General features: G+C 44.1%; 1 protein-coding gene across 3 annotated transcripts; it reads left to right on the plus strand.

Moving 5' to 3' along the window:
* The first annotated feature begins 12,278 nt into the window (after positions 1 to 12,278).
* ZNF776 (zinc finger protein 776) lies at positions 12,279 to 23,561 on the plus strand. 3 transcript variants are annotated; one of them, XM_054541266.2, is made up of 4 exons: positions 12,285 to 12,561; positions 16,253 to 16,379; positions 18,698 to 18,786; positions 22,279 to 23,561. In XM_054541266.2, the coding sequence occupies exons 1-4, from the start codon at positions 12,529 to 12,531 to the stop codon at positions 22,480 to 22,482; spliced, it is 453 nt and encodes a 150-aa protein (XP_054397241.1). In that variant the 5' UTR covers positions 12,285 to 12,528; the 3' UTR covers positions 22,483 to 23,561. The 3 variants fall into 3 exon arrangements, with proteins under 3 accessions (XP_009231514.3, XP_054397241.1, XP_054397240.2); XM_009233239.3 differs by having other exon boundaries at positions 12,279 to 12,561; positions 18,698 to 23,561; XM_054541265.2 differs by lacking the exons at positions 12,285 to 12,561; positions 22,279 to 23,561 and adding an exon at positions 12,568 to 14,800 and having other exon boundaries at positions 18,698 to 21,488.
* Positions 23,562 to 24,140: the final 579 nt, after the last annotated feature.

Below are 24,140 nucleotides of genomic sequence, written 5' to 3' on the forward strand. Positions count from 1 at the left end.
TTACTGACCAAAAATATTAAACCTCACAAATTCCACTGTAAGATCTTTACCAGTGGGAAATGAAGAAGACTGTTTAAAGTCTTTGAGTGGCCATTTAGTGTCTTTATAACATTTTTTGGATATGCATTTTTGTCTTTTTGGGGGCATGATTTGCAAATTGAGTCTCTGGTATTTTACTAACTTGTGTTTGATGAGTGAAAGAGTTAATACTTCCTTTCACTAATGGGTGAAAGGAAAGACACTTCAGAAACATGAATAAAAGATTGTAAACTGGAAATAGTAAGGTAATCAGATATGTAAAGAATCTAGGCCAGGCGTGGTGGCTCACGCCTGTAATCCCAGCATGTCAAGTGATTCTCCTGCTTCTGCCTCTCTAGTAGCTGGAATTACAGGCGCCTGCCACTACACCCAGTGAATTTTTGTATTTTTAGTAGAGACAAGGTTTCACCATTTGGTCATGCTGGTCTAGAACTCCTGACCTCTGGTGATCCACCCACCGAGGCCTCCCAAAGTGCTGGGATTACAGGCATGAGCCATCGCGCCCAGCTTCCTGACATCGCTTAATGCATAATCTCTTCACAGGGTATTTCCAAAGTCCAAGGGCTCTTTCATAACACCTACAACTGGTTCCATCAGAAATGTTTAACGCATAACAAAATATGTTATCGTCATCCATTTTTTTCTATTGTCTCAAAAATATCTTTGTTCTTTAAGCAGCTTCATTGCAATGAAATTCCCAAATGTGGGCATGGTGGCTCACGCCTGTGGTCCCAGCACTTTGGGAGGCTGAGGCGGGTGGATCATCTGAGGTCGGGAGTTTGAGACCAGCCTGGCCAACATGGTGAAACTCCGTCTCTACTAAATACAAAAATTAAAAAAAAAAAAAAAGAAATTCCCAAATTTATCCCTATGACTTTTAGTAGTTCTGTCTCATATATCTCTATTAATCTACAGATATCACTTTCCTTTTCAAAATTCCTTTTTTTGTGTGGGGGGTGGGACAGGGTCTTAGGCTGTCACCCAGGCTGGAGTGCTGTGACACAATTACAGCTCACTGCAGCCTGGACCTCCCTGGGCTAGATGATCCTCCCACCTCTGCCTCCCAAGTAGCTGGGACTACAGGCAAGCACCACCATGCCTGGCTAAGCTTTTATTTTTTATTTTTTGTAGAGACTGGGTTTCACTATGTTGCCCAGGCTGGTCTCAGACTCCTGGGCTCAAGCAATCCACCTGCTTTGGCCTCCCAAAGTGCTGGGATTACATACATAAGCCACTATGCCTGGCCTTAAATTTTATTTTATTTTATTTTATTTTTTTTGAGACAGAGTCTCTCTCTGTCACCCAAGCTGGAGTGCAATGGTGCAATCTCGGCTCACTGCAACCTCCGCCTCTCAGGTTTAAGCAGTTCTCTGCCACAGCCTCCTGAGTAGCTGGGATTACAAGCGCCCACTACCATGCCAGGCTAATTTTTGTATTTTTAGTAGAGACGGGGTTTCCCCATCTTGGCCAGGCTGGTCTTGAACTCCTGACCTCGTGATCCACCCGCCTCGGCCTCCAAAAGTGCTGGGATTAGAGACGTGAGCCACCGCGCCTGGTCAAAATTTTATTTATTTCTTGAAATTGAGTCATTTTTGTATTAGAATTTATTATACTCTACTTTAATTTTTTGTGCATGTCTCTGATATGATTTAAGTTGTTTACACATGTATAAGCCATAAGCAAACTAGATATTCTTGAAATGGGTGATTCAGGGGTAGTCCCACATAAGTGTGTGATTATGACACAGCCAGAAACACACAGTTGGATTACATTCTCCCAGCATGCTGTGGTACAGTCTGGAAGCAAAAATTTCAAAGAGTATATGCTCCTGGTGTGTGACAAGTGCCTGAGGGTTATACTGCAGCACAGCCTATAGACAAAACATATATGCAGGGACCCTGTGTGACAGGTGTGCAGTATTTAAAAACCTTAGTCCGGCAGGGCGCAGTGGCTCACGCCTGTAATCCCAATGCTTTGGGAGGCCAAGGTGGGTGGATCACGAGGTCAGGAGTTCGAGACCAGCCTGGCCAACATGGTGAAATTCTGTCTTTACTAAAAATACAAAAATTAGCCATGCGTGGTTGCACTCACCTGTAGTCTGAGCTACGCAGGAGGCTGATACAGGAGAGTTGCTTGAACCAGGCAGGCAGAGGTTGCAGTGAGCCAAGATCATGCCACCACAGTCCAGTCTGGGGGAAAGAGTGACACCCCATCTCAAAAAAAAAAAAAAAAAAAACTCAGTCCATCCTGGAGGTGCCCCTGTTATACCTATAGGACTCTGTGTAAGAGGCATTGGGTACTGGCACCTATTGACAGCCTGAGCCCACATAAATATACACCACACTGACAGCAAACCCAAGTGGGAGAGATGTGATCCACACAACCAGCATATTCAGAACACCAAGGGGCTGTTAGATAGAATGGAGGTGGGGTCATACTGGCCACACAGAAGCAGAAATGCTACTCAGAGACTTGGGCTTTTAAATTTGCTGATTACAAAGGTTTTGTGGGAGCATAAGCAGTATATAATCAAGAAAATTTTACTCCACAATAGATAGAAATATACCTTCCAGTGTGTGTAGTTATAATATAATTGGAACACACAATTTTAAACTTCTAGACATTACTGTAGAGTCCTATGTTAAGAATCATCACAGATATTTCTAGAAAGAAGAAAGCAAAATATTACTGATAGTGAAGATAAAATATGCCTATATAACTTGCTGTCATGCAAGGTAACATTTAGGTATTGAGATTCTTTACATCCCTGATTACATTGCCATTTGTAATTTATAATCTTTTATTTACATTTCTAAAGCATCTTGCTTTTATGTGCGTATATATCATGCTGTCATACTAGAGGCCAGGCACGGTGGCTCATGCCTGTAATCCCAGAACGTTGGGAGGCTGAGGCGGGTGGATCACCTGAGATCAGGAGTTTGAGACCAGCCTGACCAACATGGAGAAGCCCCATCTCTACTAAAAATGCAAAGTTAGCCAGCTACTAGGGAGGCTGAGGCAGGAGAATCACTTGAATCCAGGAGGCAGAGGTTGCAGTGAGCTGAAATCATGCTATGGCACTCCAGCCTGACAACAAGAGCAAGAAACTCCATCTCAAAAGTAACAAAAATGAGAGACATCAGGATTATAAGTAAAACAGCATAGTAATACACTTAAGAATAGATAATCGGTCAGGTGTGGTGGCTCATGCCTGTTATCCCTGCACTTTGGGAGGCCGAGGTGGATGGATCACCTGAGGTTGGGAGTTGGAGACCAGCCTGACCCTTTTTTTTTTTTTAGTAGAGACAGGAGAAACCCTATCTCTACTAAAAAAAAAAAAAAAAATACAAAATTAGCCGGGCGTGGTGGCACATGCCTGTAATCCCATCTACTTGGGAGGCTGAGGAAGGAGAATTGCTTGAACCTGGGAGGCAGAGGTTGCAGTGAGCCAGGATTGTGCCATAACACTTCACCCTGGGCAGCAAGAGCGAAACTCCGTCTCAAAGAAAAAAAAAATACAAAAAATTAGCCGGGCGTAATGGCACTGTAATCCCAGCTGCTTGGGAGGCTGAGCCCTGAGAATTGCTTGAACCCAGGAGGTGGAGGTTGCAGTAAACTGAGATTGCATCACTGCACTCCAGCCTGGGTGACACAGCAAGACTCTGTCTCAAAAAAACAAACAAACAAACAAACAAACAAAAATGCCGGGCACAGTGGCTCATGCCTGTAATCCCAGCACTTTGGGAGGCCAAGGCGGGCAGATCACGAGGTCAGGAGATCGAGACCATCCTGGCTAACACAGTGAAACCCCATCTCTACTAAAAATACAAAAACTTAGCCGGGTGTGGTGGTGGGCGCCTGTAGTCCCAGCTACTCGGGAGGCTGAGGAGAATGGCATGAACCCGAGAGGCTGAGCTTGCAGTGAGCGAAGATCATGCCACTTCCTCCAGCCTGGGTCACAGAGCAAGACTCTGTCTCAAAAAAAAAAAGAAAAAAAAAACCCACCATGCAATGATAAATAATAATGGATCACCGTGGAAGAATTCATGGGACTTCATTACATAGTCCTTTGTATTTGTGTATATATTTGGAAAAATCCATTACAAAAGGTACAATATGTTCTTGCATCAATAACTTTATACAGGCATACTTTGGAGGTAGAACAGGTCAATTTTTTTTTTTTTTGAGACAGAGTCTCACTGTGTTGCCCAGGCTGGAGTGCAGTGGCACGATCTCGGCTCACTGCAACCTCCACCTCCCAGGTTCAAGTAATTCTTCTGCCTCAGCCTCCTGAGTAGCTAGGATTACAGGTGCCCCCCTCCACCATGCCCAGGTAATTTTTGTATTTTTAGTACAGACGGGGTTTCACCATGTTGGCCAAGCTAGTCTCAAACTCCTGACCTTGTGATCTGCCTGGCTTGGCCTCCCAAAGTGCTGGGATTACAGGCGTGAGCCACCACGCCTGGCCGACAGGCTTCTTTATCCCATAAATATCTCTAAATCCCATCATCAAGGAGGCAGATTTGAGAACTGTTCTCCCACCTCTGCACTTGGCAGCCTTGTAAATACATGCTTTCTCTGCTGCAAGACTCATCATCTCAGTGATTGGCATACTGTGAGATGGACAGAAGAGGGCTGGTTCTATATCAATAGTGTGGAGGAATTGTTTCATTTTATAGACCAGTATCATCAGCTTCCTGAGGAACCTTTACTAACATGGATAATAAGAGTAACTAACTTAGGGGAAACATCTTGGGTTTTAAATAACGCAGAGTGGAAGAACATGTTTGGGTTGATGTAGGACCTACAGCTCACTCTTGAACAATTGCAGATAGGTTCGTATCATCCACACACACACGAGTTTATTACTGAAGGAACAGCCAGCCTGGGTGGGTGTATAAAAGCTACTCTAAAGTCTGTCTACTTGGCAAAGCGGGACTGTCTGACTCCCCCTATATATGCCAAGTGGGGCTCCCCAGATGAACCAGATTAATATGCTTCCCATGCAAGCCATGTGGAACTGGCATTATGATGATAGGAATATTTACCTACTGAATATGTTTATTACCCAGGTCATGGTGAATGTCTTGGTTTGGGGAACCCCATTTTCTTGGGCACCTTATGTAAACTTACTGCTGCAAAATAGAGCTATAGTCAATCTTACCAAATTTGCTTCCTATTATGGGCCTTTCAGATGCTAATAAAACCATTAGGTTAATTAATAAGATAGATAATGGTGAAAGGTACAGAGGAGAGTCAAATAGCTCCTTCCAGGAAGGTAGAAATTTTTAAATGGTTATAAAGAAATAAGACAAATAAAGAAAACATGGATAGGAATGAAACTAAGAGGAAAAAGAAAAGGGGGAAATCATGGTACTCATCCCAGCATGGTGGAAATCTTTAGATGGCTATTAGATGGAAATTAGATGAATAAAATAAAAACTGACGGGATTAAAACAAAGGTCTGAATATAACACTATTGAAGGTTGGGCGGACCAAGGGAAGTTCTTGTTGATCCCCCAATATTAAAGGGCCTTAAGCTAAGTTGCTGTAGTTCCTGAAGTTTGGATAAATTTTAAAAGCCAGAAGATAAAGATACTATGAGAAACCCCACCTGGAATGCCTAGGGTGATGGTTAGACTGGTTAATCAAGGTAGCACTTGGAAAAAAGGCCAAAGTCTCCTTGCCTGAACCCTGGGTGGAAACCTGAAGACGTTTGCACAAGAAAGGGTAAAATGGTCTGGAGAGAAGAGTCCTGGGACTAGAACATAAAGTAAAAGTTGACGGGACTATGAAAGTTGGAATGTTAAACATGCTCTTTTTTTTTTTTTTTAAGTTGTACTACCAATAAACTGAGTTCTTTCCCTACTTTGTATTAGTCACAAAAAAAAGACCACCCAATTTGGGGGGGAGAAAAAAGGCAAGCAGGTTTTATTTCTGACCAGAAATGGAGAATGAGTAAGTTCTTGCTCTAAATGCCTCTTCTCCCTGAACATAGGAGGCATGGGGTTTTTAAGAGCTGAGCGGCCAGGCGCGGTGGCTCATGCCTTTAATCCCAGCACTTTGGGAGGCCAAGACGGGTGGATCACCTGAGGTTGAGAGTTCGAGACCAGCCTGACCAACATGGAGAAACCCCGTCGCTACTAAAAATACAAAATTAGCCGGGCATGGCGGTGCATGCCTGTAATCCCAGCTACTCAGGAAGCTGAGGCAGGAAAATTGCTTGAACCTGGGAGGTGGGGGTTGCGGTGAGCCGAGATAGCACCATTGCACTCCAGCCTGGGCAACAAGAGTGAAACTCTGTCTCAAAAAAAAAAAAAAAAAAAGAACTAAGCAAGGGTGTGAGAGGACTGTTAGCATGTACAAAGTGGGACTCCAGATGCACAAGCTCTGTTCATAAACATGCATCCTCATAAAACCAATGCATGCAAAATGGCAGTGATTATATTTCGGGGGAGGAAATTTTAGTGTTATAATGATATGTTAATGACCTAAAGGCAACTAGGGGTCATCTATTCCAGTTGCACCAGTTTGGGAGTCTTATTTTTTTCTGGAACCAGTCAGGACAATCTCTGTCCTAACCACAGAATAGAAGACAGCCACAGTGAAGAATCCTCACTGCTCCCTTGTCAACTCAACGCCAGACACTGAAGGCTAACCCACTCCAAACCACAAAAAAAGATGATTCTGTGTTTCCTGGACTGGGGTGGCATCAGCAGCCTCAAAACCTTATGCCAGCACTACCTGGTCCTGGTTTTCAATCCATGGGACACCTGAGAGAAGGCAGTGGACAAGACACATCCACAGGTGCCTCCAAGAAGTTTTCTGTGACTTTGGAGGTGAAAACTTGCAGGGACCAACAGAACAGTAGGCTGACCAGATACCCACATCAGCTAGCCAGCCATGGAGGTTGAATAAAATAAAATGCAAAGCAGTCTAACAGGCATGTTTAGTTCTACTACATGTGGACATAAGGAGATATTAGATTGTCTGGGATGATGGGTTTTTTTGTTTGTTTGTTTTAGAGACAAAGTCTCACTGTCTCACAGGCCAAAATGGAGTGACATGATCATAACTCACTGTAATCTTGACCTAATGGGATCAAGCCATCCTCCTGCCTCAACCTCCCATGTAACTGGGACTACACATGTGCACCACTATAGCCTGATAATTCATTTTTATTTTTATTTTTTTGGAAGAGACAGGGTCTCGATATCGTGATCAGGGCAGTCTCAATCTCTTGGTCTCCCAATGTTTTGGGATTACACGTGTGATCCATCATGCCTGCCAACTTTATGTGTGGGGGTGGGAGGTATTTTCTTTCTCTTTAGAGAGATTGAGTCTTGTTATGTTACCCAGGCCGCACTTGAACCCTTAGGCTCAAGTGATCCCCATACCTCAGTCTTCCGAGCAGCTGTTATGACAGGCACATGCCACCATGCCCAGCATGTCTGAGAAATAGTTAACTGAGAAAACAAAACTGCATATCTGTAGGCAAAGTCTAACTTTATTGTATTGTATTGTATTGTATTGTACTGTATTGTATTTTTTCGAGATGGAGTCTCACTCTGTCACCCAGGCTGGAGTGCAATGGTGCGATCTCAGCTCACTGCAACCTCCACCTCCCGAGTTTAATCAATTCTCTTGTCTCAGCCTCCTGAGTAGCTGGGACTACAGGCGCATGCCACCGTGCCCGACAAATTTTTTTTGTATTTTTAGCAGAGATGGGGTTTCACCATGTTAGCCAGGACGGTCTCCATCTCCTGACCTCGTGATCCGCCCACCTCGGCCTCCCAAAGTGCTGGGATTACAGGCGTGAGCCACCACACCCGGCTATTATTATTATTTTTTTTTTTTGAGATGAGATCTTGCTCTGTCGTCCAGCCTGGAGTGCAGTGGCACAATCTCGGCTCACTGCAACCTCTGCCTCCTGTATTCAAGCAATTCTCCTGCCTCAGCCTCCCGAGTGGCTGGGATTATAGGCACCTGCCACCACACCTGGCTAATTTTTGTATTTTTAGTAGAGATGGGGTTGCACCATGTTGGCTAGGCTGGTCTCGAACTCCTGACCTCAAGTAATCCACCTGCCTTGGCCTCCCAAAATGCTGGGATTAAAGGCATGAGCCATTGCGCCCAGCCTAGTTTAACTTTATTTTTGATGCAGGGTTTTTTTTTGGTGCCTCTTTGCCAGCCAGAAACTTCTGTGGCTGAAGGAGCCTCTGCTCATTTGTTCCTGTTGCCTCACTTTGACCCACAGCTACTGGGCTGGTCTGGCCCTGCTGCCACTTCCTGTTGCATGGGGTGGTTGCCTGGCACCAGCAGAGGACAGGAGGGCTGCAGCATTACAGCTTCTTTTGCACCCACTGTTTGGCAGGTCCCAGCTTCTCGTCCCATGTCCAAGAAGAATGAGGTTACCTGGACAACTGAAGGGTGAGAAGGGTGGAGAAGAGTTTTTATTGAATGATGAAACAGCCCTCAGAAGAAAGTGAACTCCAAGTGGGTGGCCCCTACCTGAAGTAGACCTCCCCACTCGAAGGCAGGCAGTTCCCCAGTGTGGCAGAGTCCTGGGCTTGTATGGGTTCAGAATGGGGGAGTGTGTGCTGATTGGTTTGTGAATATGCAAAAAAGGTTAAAACAAAGGCACCACTCAAAGGTGGGCACAACAGTGTAAATAACCAACTAGGGAAGGGTAGGTATATGTAAAATAGGTGAAGGGTGGGGAACAGAGGAAAGTTTGCCAGACAGGAAGAAAGGTTCTCAATCTGGTCCATGGATTTATCCTGCATTGTAGCTAGGCTTTAAACTGTCTTTGGCTTGAAGGTCTGGTTTCACCGGGAACCCACCCCTGTCTGCCTGGAATTTGTCTACCTCCTGCTGCTATCATTTTCACTAAGATGAACAACTTGTATAGGACTATAGTGGAACACACAACACAGAATAACAAACATATGTGCAGACATGAGTATTATAGTGCAAACTTTAGCTCCTCTGTTTATGTTTACATTTCTGCCCACCTTAAATATCTGCTTTATTGTTTCCATCCATACTGGTATTGCTCAATACTCTCAATAATGAAGACGAATCTCATTTTAGAGACAAAACTATCAGAGTGTTCATCCTAATCATGTACTGATCTTAATTCCATCTCTCCTTAGATATCACTACTAAAACTTCTACGAAGCTTTAATTTTTTAAATTTTATTTATTTATTTATACCATCCACTAATGTTGCAACAGCGCTATTTCTTTTTTCTTTCTTTTTTTTTTCTTTTTCTTTGTTTTTTTTGAGACAGAGTTTTGCTCTTGCTGCCCAGGCTGGAGTGCAATGATGCGATCTTGGCTCACTGCAACCTCCGCCTCCCGGGTTCAAGCAATTCTCCTACCTCAGCCTCCTGAGTAGCTGGGACTACAGGCGTGCGCCACCACGCCTGGCTAATTTTTGTATTTTTAGTAGAGACAGGGTTTCACCATGTTGGCCAGGCTGGTCTCGAACTCCTGACCTCGTGATCCACCCATCTCGGCCTCCCAAAGTGCTGGGATTATAGGTGTGAGCCACAATGCCTAACCTTCTTTCTTTTTTAGAGGCAGGGTCTGGTTCTGGTCCTCAGGTTGGAGTGCTGTGACCCTCTCTCCCTGGGCTCCTAAGCATTGGAATTACAGGCATGAGCCACCACCCCTGGCCTCCACCATTAAATCACTGTCACCACCATTAAATCACTACATAATTATTCTATAATTCTAAAAATTTTTTATTTTTATTTTTATTTTTTATTTCTTCTTAAAAAAAGGAATACGTGTGCAGAATGTGCAGGTTTGTTACATAGGTATCTTCTTTTTTGTTGTTGTTTTTTGTTAAGGTAGAGTCTCACTCTGTTGCCCAGGCTGGAGTGCAGTGGAGTGATGTCAGCTCACTGCAACCTCTGCCTCCTGGGTTCAAGTGATTCTCCTGCCTCTAGCTGGGATGACAGGTGTACGCTATCACGCCCGGCTGATTTTTGGTTGTGTTTTGTTTTGTTTTTGAGATGGAGTCTCACTCTGTCACCCAGGCTGGAGTACAGTAGTGCAGTCTCAGCTCACTGCAACCTCCGCCTCCCAGGTTCAAGTGATTCTCCTGCCTCAACCACCCAAGTAGCTGAGACTACAGGCATGCACCACCATGCCTGGCTAATTTTTGTATTTTTAGTAGAGACGGGTTTCACTATATTGGCCAGGCTGATCTTGAACTCCTGACCTTGTGATCCACCCACCTCAACCTCCCAAAGTGATAGGGTTACAAGAATTTTTGTATTTTTAGTAGACACACGGTTTCACCATGTTGGCCAGGCTGGTCTCAAACTCTTAACCTCAAATGATCCACCCACCTCAGCCTCTCAAAGTGCTGGGATTATAGACGTGAGCTACCATGCCGGGCCTTTCTTTTTCTTTTTTTTTTTTTTTTGAGATGGAGTTTTGCTCTTGTTGCCCAGGCTGGAGTGTTACAGCACAATCTCGGCTCACCGCAACCTCTGCCTCCCCAGTTGAAGTGATTCTCCTGCCTCAGCCTCCCGAGTAGCTGGGATTACAGGCATGCACCACCATGCCCAGCTAATTTTGTATTTTAATCGAGATGGGGTTTCTCCATGTTGGTCAGGCTGGTCTCAAACTCCCGCCCTCAGGTGATCCACTCACCTTGGCCTCTCTAAGTGCTGGGATTACAGGCGTGAGCCACTGCACCTGGCCATTTTAAAAAATTTTTTTTTTTTTTTACATAATTTTTTTTTTTTTTTTGAGACAGTCTGTCTCTCTTCCAGGCTGGAATACAGTGGCAGTATCTTGGCTCACTGCAACCTTCACCTCCCAGGTTCAAGTGATTCTCCTGCCTCAGCTGGGAGTACAGGCACCCGCTACCACGCCTGGCTAATTTTTGGATTTTTAGTAGAGATGGGGTTTCACCATGTTAGCTAGGCTGGTCTCAAACCCCTGACCTCAAGTGATCCTCCCACCTCAGCGTCCCAAAGTGCTAGGATTACAGGCCTGAGCCACAGCACCTGGCCAACATAATCATTCTTAAGAGGGTTTTGGAATTTACATTTTACAACTGTATTCCTAACATAACATTAATTTATTAGGCAAAACACTCCTTGCCATGGAAACAGAAATAAAGAATAGCCAGTTCCCAGCAATAACATGAACTCCTGGATTTAAGACACAACCAATATCAACAGGTGGAGAGCATCTTCTGCATACGTGCTCCACATTTGAAAACTGCAGCCATTTATCACTACCAAAATAGTATTTCTTTCATTGGTCTTCTTGTAAGATTGGTAAATCTTAGATAAATTAATCCAGAATTAATTGAATACAAGTTAGAATCTCAAGTGAGGGATACTAAGCGGATAAAAGTGTTGCTCAATGTACTGGACACTATGATTGATTTTATAGGCAGGAGAGTTGTCTTCTGTGGGAATCACAGACAGAGATTCAGCATGTATTCCTGCTTTAGGGAACACAACATTTCTCCTCTATCTTCCTTGTCTTGTCCTATCTGGATTAGTTCTTTCTTGTCCCTGACAGACTGAGAAACTGACTCTAATGCCTCAGAGTGCATTCATGTGAATTTATAACACAATAATGTTTATCAGCCTCTGCTCCCAGTATTGGGATTTTGCGACTGAAAGACTGTTCAAAATGTTATGATAATTTGGATTTTTAGTCTTTGGGGGCATCCTAAATAATAAGTTTAGCATCAGAGAGCTCGAGTTCCCCAAAATCTAAAATAATATTTTTTCAAATACTTGAGTGATCAGTTACAGACACTAATCTCCAAAAATCTCAATACAGGTTCTAAGGCTAGGTGAGACTATCCTCTACCCTAGAAGGACATGCACTTTAAGGACAGACCGCTGAGGTGGAGCTGGGCCTTTCCTGCGAGTAAGTGAACATGATGGTAGGGTATACCTGACAGCATAGTTTGACAGGGGATATAGACTTTCAAGGTGAGAATAGGCATGAAATAGATACATGCAGAAGTATAGTCAAATTGAGGGAAGATGACACTTAGGCCAGAGTGGTGTTTATTCACCACTCTGTGCAATCAAGCGCCTCTGAGGCCTTCTTTACGGCCTTGGAACCGTCTTGGAACGTGAGGAAACTACATAACCCAGAAATCTCTGCGTCGAATGACAGCACTTCAGAGCCAATGAAGGCTCAAAATAAAGGCGTTTCCGCGGAAACAGTATAAAGGTGGGACTTCCGGCGTCCTCTACTAGTGGCCATTTTGATTGGTGTTGGGTGTATTTTCCAGTGAGAGACTGGGGAGTGCTGGGTCGTGTAGAAGTGGCTGAACCCAGAAGGTGGAGAGGAGACGTTGTCCCGACTGCACAGAGGCTGCTCTGCAGTTCTTAAAGGGGCTAGGCGTGACCCGCACCAAGGCCGGGATCGGGACCACCGTGCCCAGCTACCGGCCCTGCTCGCACCCTCCTTTCGACCCCGCTTTCCCCACCCAGTCGGATGGCGGCGGCCGCGCTGAGGCCCCCGGCTCAGGTAATTGTGGCGTCTTCCGTGCCCTCAGGTCACCTCATCTTTACCTAAGTCCAAAAGCAGAGAGGAAGCGGCGCCTGCTCAAGGTTCTACAGCCTGAACCCAGCGTCGGGACACTGAGGCGCTCGCTATGGGCCCCCGTTTTTGACACCCGCGGGATGCGCTCAGGAGAGCTACAGGCACAGGGAGCGGTGCAGGCAAAGGCCTGGAGATGAACTGAGCCGAGAGGATCGTAACCTAGGGTCCACAGGCACCTGTCGGGAGCAAAGTGTGAGGCAGAGCTCCTCCTGGAAGAGCAGGCTGAGGACTGTGTATTCACCCTGAGAACGCTAGAAGCCATGGACAGCTTCCAACAAAGGAAGGAAAAGATCAATGTCCAGGCTTTAAAGGTTTTCCAAAGTCCAGTCAAAAAAGAACACAGGGGATGACTTTTGGGCCCTGGGAGGTTGAATTCTTGTTCAACTTCTGCAGATCAGATAGGTGCTAAGAGATGACATTTTGTACTGAGGCGCTCAGTTCAGACAACCAACCTGTGTTTACCTGGTTACAGGGCCAAGAAAGAGTTCAGGGAGGCCTGAGCTTATCAAATCTCATCAGGGATACATTCTTGTAGCTTGTGCCTCTCCTCTTAGGAACTCCTGACTGCAGAAGCACTTGCAGAACCTCCGCAGGGAAGCGGAGGGTGTTATTCCCTCCCTGGCCCTAACTCCTATCCACATGCTCTTTAGATTGGGATGTCCTGGGACTCTTAGGTACCTTTTTTTTTTTTTTTTTTTTTTAAGTTTTTTGATTTGGGAACCCTGGAGGAACCTTAAACCCAGGATCCTAAGTCTGTGACACAGGATATATGGAGGTATTCCCATTTCTGCCAACCAATATAAACATACTTGGAAGGTTAACACAGGAGTTAGTACCAGGATGTGAAATGCTTAGAGGTGAAACTGACCAGAGGGAAGAGGTGATGTTACTACAGTTTCATCTGGCTGTAGTCTCCTCTGGCTCTACAGACTGTGGGGTTGAGAGAGGAGGAAATAATATGAGAGTTGAGGCTTTTGCCATAATTCAAGTGAGGGTTAACAGACTAAGATTCATGGCTAAGGAGATGTGGCTGGATTCAAAGTTGATATTTTGTAACAAGCATCTAGGTTTCCTAATATGCAAAATAAGGGCATGAAGAGAGCAATCAGGAGCCCGAGGTTTTTGGTCTTAGTAGCTGTAGCTATGGAAGCTGCATCAGCTGAGTGAGCATGTTGGTAGTAAACATAATTAGAATATTATGCAAATATCAAGATGACTGTTTTGGCCATATGAAGAGTCAGAGACGAATAAGTGTAGGCATCAAATGGGTATGGACATGCAGGTTGGGGTATCTGGAAAGGGATTGATACTGGAGACATCTAATATATGGTAGCTAATGTGTATGCTGTGGTGAGTGAGCCATGGGTCACATTAAGGAGAGCACACTTCAGATTCTGTTGGTAAATCTTTTAGGGGACCAGAAAGCAGTGGTTGAATGATGACTGCATCTGTTGCTTGGGTCCCTGGGTAATGTTATTGGGCTTCATAAACACTGGAGAGGTAGGTGAGTGACCATGATGGTAGGGTATACCTGTCAGCATAATTTGACAGGGGACATAGACTTTCAAGGAGAGAATAGACATGAACTAGATACATGCAGAAGTATAGTTAAATTGAGGGAAGATGACACTTAGGCCAGAGTGGTGCTTATTCACCACTCTGTGCAGTCAAGATTTGAGACGACTTTGGTAGTGTGTGGGGGGTTTCATTACGCATGCTGAATATGCTCAGGGAGAAATATGGTCATCTGTGACAGTAGGTCTTGGGCCTTAAATGGATTAAAAACAGGACTTTTTTTTTTTTTTTTTTTTGAGACGGAGTCTCACTTTGTCGCCCAGGCTGGTGTATTGGTGTATAGTGGCGCAATCTCGGCTCACTACAACCTCCACCTCCCAGGTTCAAGTGATTCTCCTGCCTCAGCCTCCTGGTAGCTGAGAATACAGTTGCATGCCACCACGCCCCACTAATTTTTTTTTGTATTTTTAGTAGAGACGCGATTTCACCATATTGGCTAGGCTGGTCTCGAACTCCTGACCTCATGATCCACCTGCCTCAGCCTCCCAAAGTGCTAGGATTACAGGTGTGAGCCACCGTGCCCGTCCAGGACTGGTCTTTAAATGGCAATGGTATTAGGTGAATGGAAGTTGGTCCGTGTTGCTGAAGGGTAAGCCATTGCAGCACAGAAATGGAATAAGACCATGGATATCTGAAGTTACATGTGGTTTTGCATGGCTGTGGAGTAGTGCAAGGAGGCATTCATAGAATTATTAGGGACTACCACTGCTAATGGGAACCATGGTCATTTTGTGTTATTATTGGATCCTGTTTGAATATGTGAAGCATGTTGGATGCTGTCAGCCATATTGTGGTATAAAGCCAAAAATGGAGGCCCAATATGATGTGTCACCTTGACATCTAGTGATATTGGTATGACCTCAAATGACCTGAGAACCAATTCCCTTCCCACTAGGCTCTTTTAGATAATAATCAGCATGGCCTAATAATCCTTTTATTAGGGAGACCAAGCAGAATTCCTGGTTATTATACTTTGTAGTGAGTTTCAATTTTATCCTTACCCACAGTGTTATTCAAACAAGCCAGCTGCATCCTACTAAGGGATTCGGGGGTCATCACACCCTCTTCATTTTAAAAGCTTGCATATCATAGTTTCTGGTTATGCACTCTTATCCATAGTGCAACCCCTATGTGGTCCTTCATGATGAGGGATGTCCTCTTCTAGACTTTGAGTGTATTTGATTTTTAAACATATTTATAGCACCTGTCTAGTGTTTGATGTCATGTGTTTGGTCATTAATATAACTGTAAGGTGAAAATCTCACCCTTACTGGTAGAAGGAAGAAAAGGGTATAAACATACTTTAACTTGTGGGGAGGCAGAGGCCAATGTGGGAGGCAGTTTGGTGGGGGTGGCCATGGGCATGTGTCTGTGCAGTCTAAAGAATGATGTGTATTTTGGCCTAGCATGGTGGCTCATGCCTGTAATCCCAGCACACTGGGAGGCTGAGGTGGGTGAATCACTTGAGCTCAGGATTTCGAGACTAACCTGGGCAACATAGTGAAACCTTCTCTCTACCAAAAATACAAAAAAAAAAATTAGCCGGCACGGTGGCATGCACCTGTAGTCCCATCTACTTGGGAGGCTAAGGCCAGAGAATTACTCGAGCCCAGTAGACAGGGGTTGCAGAGAGCTGAGATTATGTCATTGCACTCCAGCCTGGGCAACAGGAGTGAAACCCTATCTCAAAAAAAAAAAAAAAAGTAAGAAAAAGGAATGATGTGTATTCAGAGAAGAAGTATGTCTGATAGACTGAGGTTGCTGCATTGGGATTTACATGACTTCATCTCTACCAGGGGCATTGGCTCTCAGGAGGTATGGACTGCTTTATATCAGCACCAAAACATAGAAATCTATTGGTTCACTCACTTCTTGTGGCTGATGGCTGTACACCATGGCCAGTGAGCCCACGAGAAGATAGTGACACCAGTGGGCCTAGTTTCTCCTTGTAGTTTAGGACCTTGGGAGGAGGAAGGGCAAGGATAGATAAGTGGATGAGCATATGGAGTGTTTGTGGTTTCATCTATCATCATCATGGCAGGGCACTGTGACCTTTGAAGATGTGGCTGTGAACTTTTCCCAGGAGGAATGGAGTCTCCTTAGTGAGGCTCAGAGATGCCTTTATCATGACGTGATGCTGGAGAACCTGACACTTATATCTTCTCTAGGTAAGGTACTCACACTCTTCTCTGTGACCTTAGCTATTGTCTGTCTGTCCCCATCTTTTTCCCCATGGCAAGACTGTTTTCCTCACTTCAGGAGCCTGGGCACAGGTTCCTCTGTTAGTTTCCTGGGTAGGTTCTGTGGTAGGTAGGACTGAGGTGCGTGCACTGCCCTCTCTTCTCCTTGAGCAGCCCCAACACCTGCTTTGCTGCAAGCTCCCAGAGAAGGAGCTTTACAGGCACCATAATGCATCCCACCTTGCTTGCCCTATGGCTGTTGAGTAATTTTTCTGGATCAGAGACTGGTATGCACAGGTTCTGCTTCCTTGCTCTAGGTGACATTTATTCATGACTGCCTGTGCTAGGAATTCCTCCCATCACTGATGTTCTCAATACTTACATGCATCATAGGCTGTTCTTGCAAGACCCTCCTTATAAATTATCTTGTTTGTTTTGTTTTGTTCTGTTTTGTTTTCAGAGACAAAGTCTTACTCTGTCACCCAGGCTGGAGTGCAGTGCTGCGATCATAGCTCACTGTAGCCTCAATCTCCCAGGCTCAAGCAATCCTCCTTCCTCAGCCTCTGGAGTAACTTGGACTAGAGGCTTCTGCCACCACATCCCACTAATTTTTATTTTTATTTTTAATAGAGATGAGGTCTGGCTGTATTGCCCAGGCTGGTCTCTGACTCCCAGCCTCACATGATCCTCCCACCTCATCCTCCCAAAGTGCTGAGATTACAAGCATAAGCCAGTGTGCCCTGACTGTTTTTTTTTTTTTTTCAGACAGGGTTTCACTGTCATCCAGGCTGCAGTCTACTGATGCAATCATGGTTCACTTCATTCTCAACCTTCTGTGCTCAAGTAATCCTCCCACCTGACTCCTAAGTAGCTGGGACTACAGGAGCATGCCACCCTGCCCAACTAATTTTTGTTCATTTGTATTTTTGGTTTTGGTTTTTTTTTTTTGAGACGGAGTCTTGCTCTGTCACCCAGGCTGGAGTGCAGTGTCGTGATCTTGGCTCACTGCAACCTCTGCTTCCCGGGTTCACACCATTCTCCTGCCTCAGCCTCCCGAGTACCTGGGACCACAGGCGCATTGCTGCCATGCCTGGCTAATTTTTTTGTATTTTTAGTAGAGACGGGGTTTCACCGTGTTAGCCAGGATGGTCTCGATCTCCTGACCTTGTGATCCACCCGCCTCGGGCTCCCGAAGTGCTGGGATTACAGGCGTGAGCCACCGCACCCGGCCTCATTTGTTTGTTTTGTAGAGATGGTGTCTCATTATGTTATCCAGGTTGGTCTTGAACTCCTAGGGTCAAGTAGTCCTCCCAGTTTGGCCTCCCACAGTGCTGGGAATATAGGTGTGAGCCACTGCACCTGGCCAAAAATTATCTTTGTAGTATTTAGTTTTCTTTCCTATGGGCTATCATGTGCTGATTTTTTCTGAACTGTTGGTTGGCTGTTCTCTCTTGTCTTTCTCTTATTCTTTATGTCATCCATGTCCCATGTAAATTCCATGTATATCTTTGCAGTGGGACTGAGAGTTCTCAGTGATCCAGAAGTTGCAGCTAAACCCAGGCTCAGCATGATGGGCCCAGAGGGAGGCCACCTCTGAGGAGTAACACCCTGGAGGAAGACATAACATTAGGGATTTAGGAAAGTCATACTAGAAGCTCTCTGATTTCACAAGTATTTTCCTGGCAACATGATGAGCCATATGCTGTTTCTGTCTTCCCCATTCTTGAGAGTTTCAGACTTCACCGTTCTATACCCCGTCACTTCTACTCTGATGCCAGCCCAGGACTAATCTTCACATCTCTGGATCCCACCTGTCATCCATTTTTCTCACATTTCCATCTGCAGTGGACTCCAATACTGGCATATCAATTTTGTATTAGGAAGTGTGTACACATTGCTAAGCCATACCTGACCAACAGCTGCTTTGTTGTACTCATATTTTCATGTGACACACAAACAAGTGTATCTAACAGAGGTATTACTCCATGGAAATAATTGCAGAAACAGAGTGTTGCCTTTAGGTTGAAGATAAGTCTTCTTCATTTTACTGGGTTAGAATGATTACAGAAGGTAGGGGGCCACATGATGTGAAGGAACCAACAATACATGCACTACAGGAAGCAGAGGCAATTCCTTCCTGTGCAAACATCTAAAGGACCTTCATAAAGCATGTGGGTGCTATATAAAAGGATGTGTCTAGGCCCAAGTAAATATAAGTACAACAAAGCAGCTGTTGATCAGGTATGGCTTAGTAATACTTCCCTTCGGAAGTACCTTGCATTTTACCAGCATTTTATTTCTTTTAGGTTGTTGGTATGGAGCAAAAGACGAGACACCTTCTAAGCAGACCCTTTCTATACAACAGGAGTCCCCACTCAGGACACATTGGACAGGTGTATGTACCAAGAAGGTCCACCTCTGGGGAATGTGTGGCCCTCTCCTGGGAGATATCTTACACCAGGGAACACAACACAATCAGAAATTGAATGGGTTTGGGGCATGTGAAAAAAAATTGGATGACGATGCAAACCATCATCAAGACCAGAAGCAGCACATTGGAGAGAAATCGTACAGAAGCAATGCCAAGGGAACATCTTTTGTAAAGAACTGTAAATTCCATGAGTCACATGAGCCATTTATCTTTCATGAGGTTGGGAAAGACTTTTTGTCCAGCTTGAGATTACTCCAACAAGAGGACATTCACACTTCAGGGAAGTCAAACTTTGAAACCAAGCATGGGATTCCCCTTCAGGGTGGAAAAACTCATTACATCTGTGCAGAGTCCACAATACCCTTCGGCAACAAACACTCACTTGTCCTTCACCAGAGACTTCTCCCTAGAGAAAGACCTTATGGATGCAGTGATTCTGGGAAATTCACTAGGAAAAATAATAGTTTCAATAATCATCAGGGAGTTCACACTGGAAAAAGACCTTATCAGTGTGGACAATGTGATGAATCATTTTGGTATAAGGCCCACCTCACTGAACACCAGAGAGTTCACACTGGAGAAAGACCTTATGAGTGTGGAGAATGTGATAAATCTTTTAGTCATAAGCACAGTCTTGTTGACCATCAGCGAGTTCACACTGGAGAAAGACCTTATGAATGTGATGAATGTGGGAAATCTTTTAGCCATAAGCGCAGCCTTGTTCACCACCAGCGAGTTCACACTGGAGAAAGACCTTATCAGTGTGGAGAATGTGGGAAATCGTTTAATCACAAGTGCAACCTCATTCAGCATCAGCGAGTTCACACTGGAGAAAGGCCTTTTGAGTGTACGGCATGTGGGAAGTTATTTAGGAGCAACTCCCACCTAAAGGAACACCAGAGAGTTCACACTGGAGAAAGACCCTATGAGTGTAAAGAATGTAGGAAATCATTTAGGTACAAGTCACACCTCACTGAACACCAGAGAGTTCACACTGGAGAAAGGCCATATGAGTGTGGAGAATGTGGGAAATGTTTTCATCAAAAGGGCAGTCTCATTCAACATCAGCAGATCCACTCTGGAGAAAGGCCACATGAGTGTGGAGAATGTGGGAAATGTTTTCATCAAAAGGGCAGTCTCATTCGACATCAGCAAATTCACTCTGGAGAAAGGCCACATGAGTGTGGAGAATGTGGAAAGTGTTTTCGTCAAAAGGGAAACCTCATTAAACATCAACGAGTTCACATGGGAGAAAGACATCATGAATGTTGAAAATTTGGCAGATCTGTTGGTAAAAAGGGCACCCTCATTCAACATTCGTGAGATCACACTGGAAAGCGCTTATGAGTGTGGAGAATGTGCAAAATCATCTAGCCAAAAGGTTGGCCTCATTCAACAATAGCAAGATCACACTGGGGAAAAGCTTTGTGAGTGTAGAGAACGTATGAAATCGTGTACATAGAAGTTTTGCCTCACTAAATACCAGAGGGGTCACACTGGAGAAAGACCCTATAGTTATGGAGAATTTGGGAAATTACTTAACAAGAAGTCCCACCTCACTGAACACTACTGAGTTCACAGTTGAGAAAGGCCATATGACTGTAAGGAATTTGTGAAATTATTTAGCCAGAAGAGCTGCATTACTATTCATCAGATAATTTACAATGGAGAAAGGCCACATAATAATTTCTCATATAATAAATGTGAGAAATCATTTCCGTACAGCTCTGCACTCCATGTTCTTAAGAGTTCACACTGGACAAAGCCTTATGAGAGCAGCGAGTAGAAAATCCTTTGTGGGAAAACTCTGGTCTCATTAAACACAGGAGAGTTCATGCTAGAGAAAGACCTCAACAGTGTAGCAAATATGGAAAGACATTTACTAGAAGCTCTGCCCTGCAAGTTCACACTAGAGAAAGCCCTTCTCAGTGAAGTAAATTTGGAAAATTGATTAGTCAAACCTCTATGCTCCTTCAAAATCAGAGTTCACACTGGATCAAAGCTTTATGGTGTGACAGATGTTTCACATTCTTTATCTAAATGTCTAACATATTATGCACAGACAAGCTCCTGCTGTGGAAGTGCCTTTTGAGTGCAGAGCATTTGCGAAGGCTTCACTCTTCTTTCATTGGATACCAGAATGTTGACAGGAGAAAAATAACATAGATGTGTGGGAATATTACTTCTTGTCCAGTGTAACTGTGGGAGAGAGCCCTTATGAGGATGCCATCAACCTATATTGAATATCATGTGTCCAATAGCTGCATAAATTCCAGGTATATGGGAGCTGTATTGCGTTTCTTATCCTGCGTATGTCCTTGCCAGATTTATTTCATTCTTAGGTCTCTGGCAAAAGCCATTTCATCTCTGCCACTTGGCAGGTACCTACAGTGCATCACTCATGCACTCCATCATATTCCAAAAAAAAAGTTCAAGTTGTCTCCCATTCAGCAGTGGGATTTTTGAGTGGCCTCTGCACTCGTTCCTTTCTCATTTCTCTATGAGGAGTTGGGCCATGGACCTGACTCAGTTTTGGCCTAGAGCAGAAGTGTCCAATCTTTTGGCTTTCCTGGTCCACATTGGAAGAAGAATTGTCTTGTGCCGCATATAAAATACATTAACACTAATGATAGCTGATGAACTTTTTTAAAAAAATCACACAAAAACTCTCATAATGTTTTAAGAAAGTTTACGAATTTGTGTTGGGCTGCATTCAAAGCTGTCCTAAGATATATGCGGCCCACAAGCTGTGGGTTGGACAAGCTTGGCCTAGAGAATTTTTCTGATTACTTGACAAGATGGGTTGTCTTTCCTAGGAATCTCATGATTGTCATGATTCTTAAAATGGAATTTTCCAGCCTCTTAACTCACCAACCCAAGTACAAGCTGCCTCTCATTGTTCTAGTTTCTGCTATGATGAAGTCCTTATTTAAGCTTCCTTCAATCTTGGGAATTGTATTGACTGTATTGTGTGAATTGTATACTCATTGCATTGTATGGCTTGGATACAACATGGTTCTGGTACCATGAAGGATTCTGGTACCATGAAAGTTTGTTGGGGTTACTAAACTGTGTAACTCTTAGGGAACAGTATGAAGGCTAATATAGCTCTGCATTTGTGGCCTAGTTTGGATGGCTGCCTAAGGCCTCCAAATAAAGACTTCAGGGCTTTGTGATCTTTATTTTTAGATGAAATAGTGCAATAATATGTGTTTTCATAAATTAACCTGAGTAGGGGACAGTTTTAGTGACACACTTTGGTGCTTCTGAGAACAGCACAAAATTATTCTCTTGTTTATAAGGGATATTGCATTCTGCTCAGTACTGGTGAGGGAAATCTGTTCTCAAGTCCTACAGTGCATTCATGTGTCCTGAAGACCAGAATTCTGTAGGATAGTGTCCTACATTATAAGCCTGGAGGAAGAAATCATAATTCTTTAATTTTTATTTTTTTAGGGACATGATGTCACTCTGAAACTCAGGCTGGAATACACTGGCATGGTCATACCTCACTGCGGCCTCAAACTCCTGGGCTCAAGTGATCCTCCTGCCTCAGCCTCCCGAGTACCTGAGATTAGCCCAGGTAATTTAAGAATTTTTTATAGAGATAGGGTTTTGCTATTTTACCCTGACTGGTGTTCAACTCCTGGCCTCAAGTAATCCTCTAGCATATGCCCTTGAAAACACTAGGATTACAGGTGTGAGCCACCATGCCCAGCCCAAAAATAATTTTTATAGAATTAGCATTTCTAGGTAGTGAAGCAGACTGCAACAGAATAGTTGGGATATACTTTTTTTAAAAAGGCATCCACAATGATTCAGTCACTATGTCTGTGATGGACAAGCAGGTACAGAAATTTTCAGGACCTCCATAATTATGAATCTAGTGTAGCTTAGGTCATTGTCAGAGTAAATCTAAAGGTTTTGTGGATTTCTGTAGCCTATCTGGGCTGCATACCAAAAAGCCATCCCTGAATTAGTAGGAGGAAGAGGATGGGGAGAAAGGAAATCTCTTAGTCCAGTGATGTGGCTTTTGCAACCAGCCAGCATTCCAATTTAATCAGGTGGAAATGATCTTCCTGGCTCATAAGTATTTGGTATCACACAGGCTAATTGCCCCCCTTAGGGCGTGATGAGAGTTAGGAGAGTCAATGTAACATCACATAACCTATTTGTCAAAAATAATGTTAAATCCAGATAATTCTTTCAGATTAAATTTTTAAAGCTGTAATAAGACTGGGCATGGTGACTCATGCCTGTTATCCCAACACTTTGGGAGTCCAGGGTGGGAGTATTGCTTGAGGTAAGGAGTTTGAGACTAGCCTGGGTCCCATAGTAAGACCCTGTCTCGTAAAAAATAAATACTATCTTTCTCTCTGGCCTCTCCATCCTCCAGACAATCACTGAATTACAATATTTGCTTAACAGTAGATTAATGTCAATTTTCTGGAATTTTATATGACTGATATAACATGTTTCCTCTTTTCATACCTGAGTACTCTCCTGAGCCCTATTTATTTCGATGTTCTTCTTTTTTCTTATTATTTTTATTTCACATAGCAGGGATGCATATTTTGACATTCATCAATCGTGATATGAGTAGTTCATTCTTTTTAATCTTAGAATATGACATGCTATGGAAATCACTGTATATGAATTCATCTGCTTATGGATATGTTATTGCTTCTTGTTTTTGTCTGTTAGGAATAAAACTGCTTGTTAAGCACATTTGAATGCAATTCTTCATATAGATAATGTTTCATTTCTCTTGTGTGAATGCCTTGGTGTGCTGTGCCCAACTCACATGGTAGATGAATGTATACCCCTCTCCCAACCCCAGACAGCACAGCTCACAGCTCCAAGAGAGACTCCTTCCCTCCACTTGAGGAGAGGAGAGGGAAGAATAAAGAAAACTTTGTCTTGGAACTTGTTCCAGCTCAGCTACAGTAGGATAGGGCACCAGGCTGAGGTCCCTATTCTAGGCCCTAGCTCTGAGTGACATTTCTAGATATACCCTGGGCTAGAAGAGAACCCACTTCTTTGAAAGGGAGGATCCAGTCCTGAGAGGATCCATCACCTGCTGACTAAAGAATCATTGGGCCCTGAATAATCAGCAGTAGTACACAGGCAGTACTCACCATGTGCCATTGGTGAGACTCAGACATGCTGGCTTCAGGTGTGACCCAGCACATTCCCAGCTGTGATGGCTTTCAGGAGTGACTCCTGCTTGAGAAACAGAAGAGTAAAGAAGACTTTGTCTTACAGCTTAGATACCAGTTTGGCCACAGTAGGGTAGAGCACCAAGTAGGCTCTTAGGG

The sequence above is a fragment of the Pongo abelii genome, chromosome 20 (genome assembly GCF_028885655.2).
Source record: "Pongo abelii isolate AG06213 chromosome 20, NHGRI_mPonAbe1-v2.0_pri, whole genome shotgun sequence".
Classification (NCBI taxonomy): Eukaryota; Metazoa; Chordata; class Mammalia; order Primates; family Hominidae; genus Pongo; species Pongo abelii.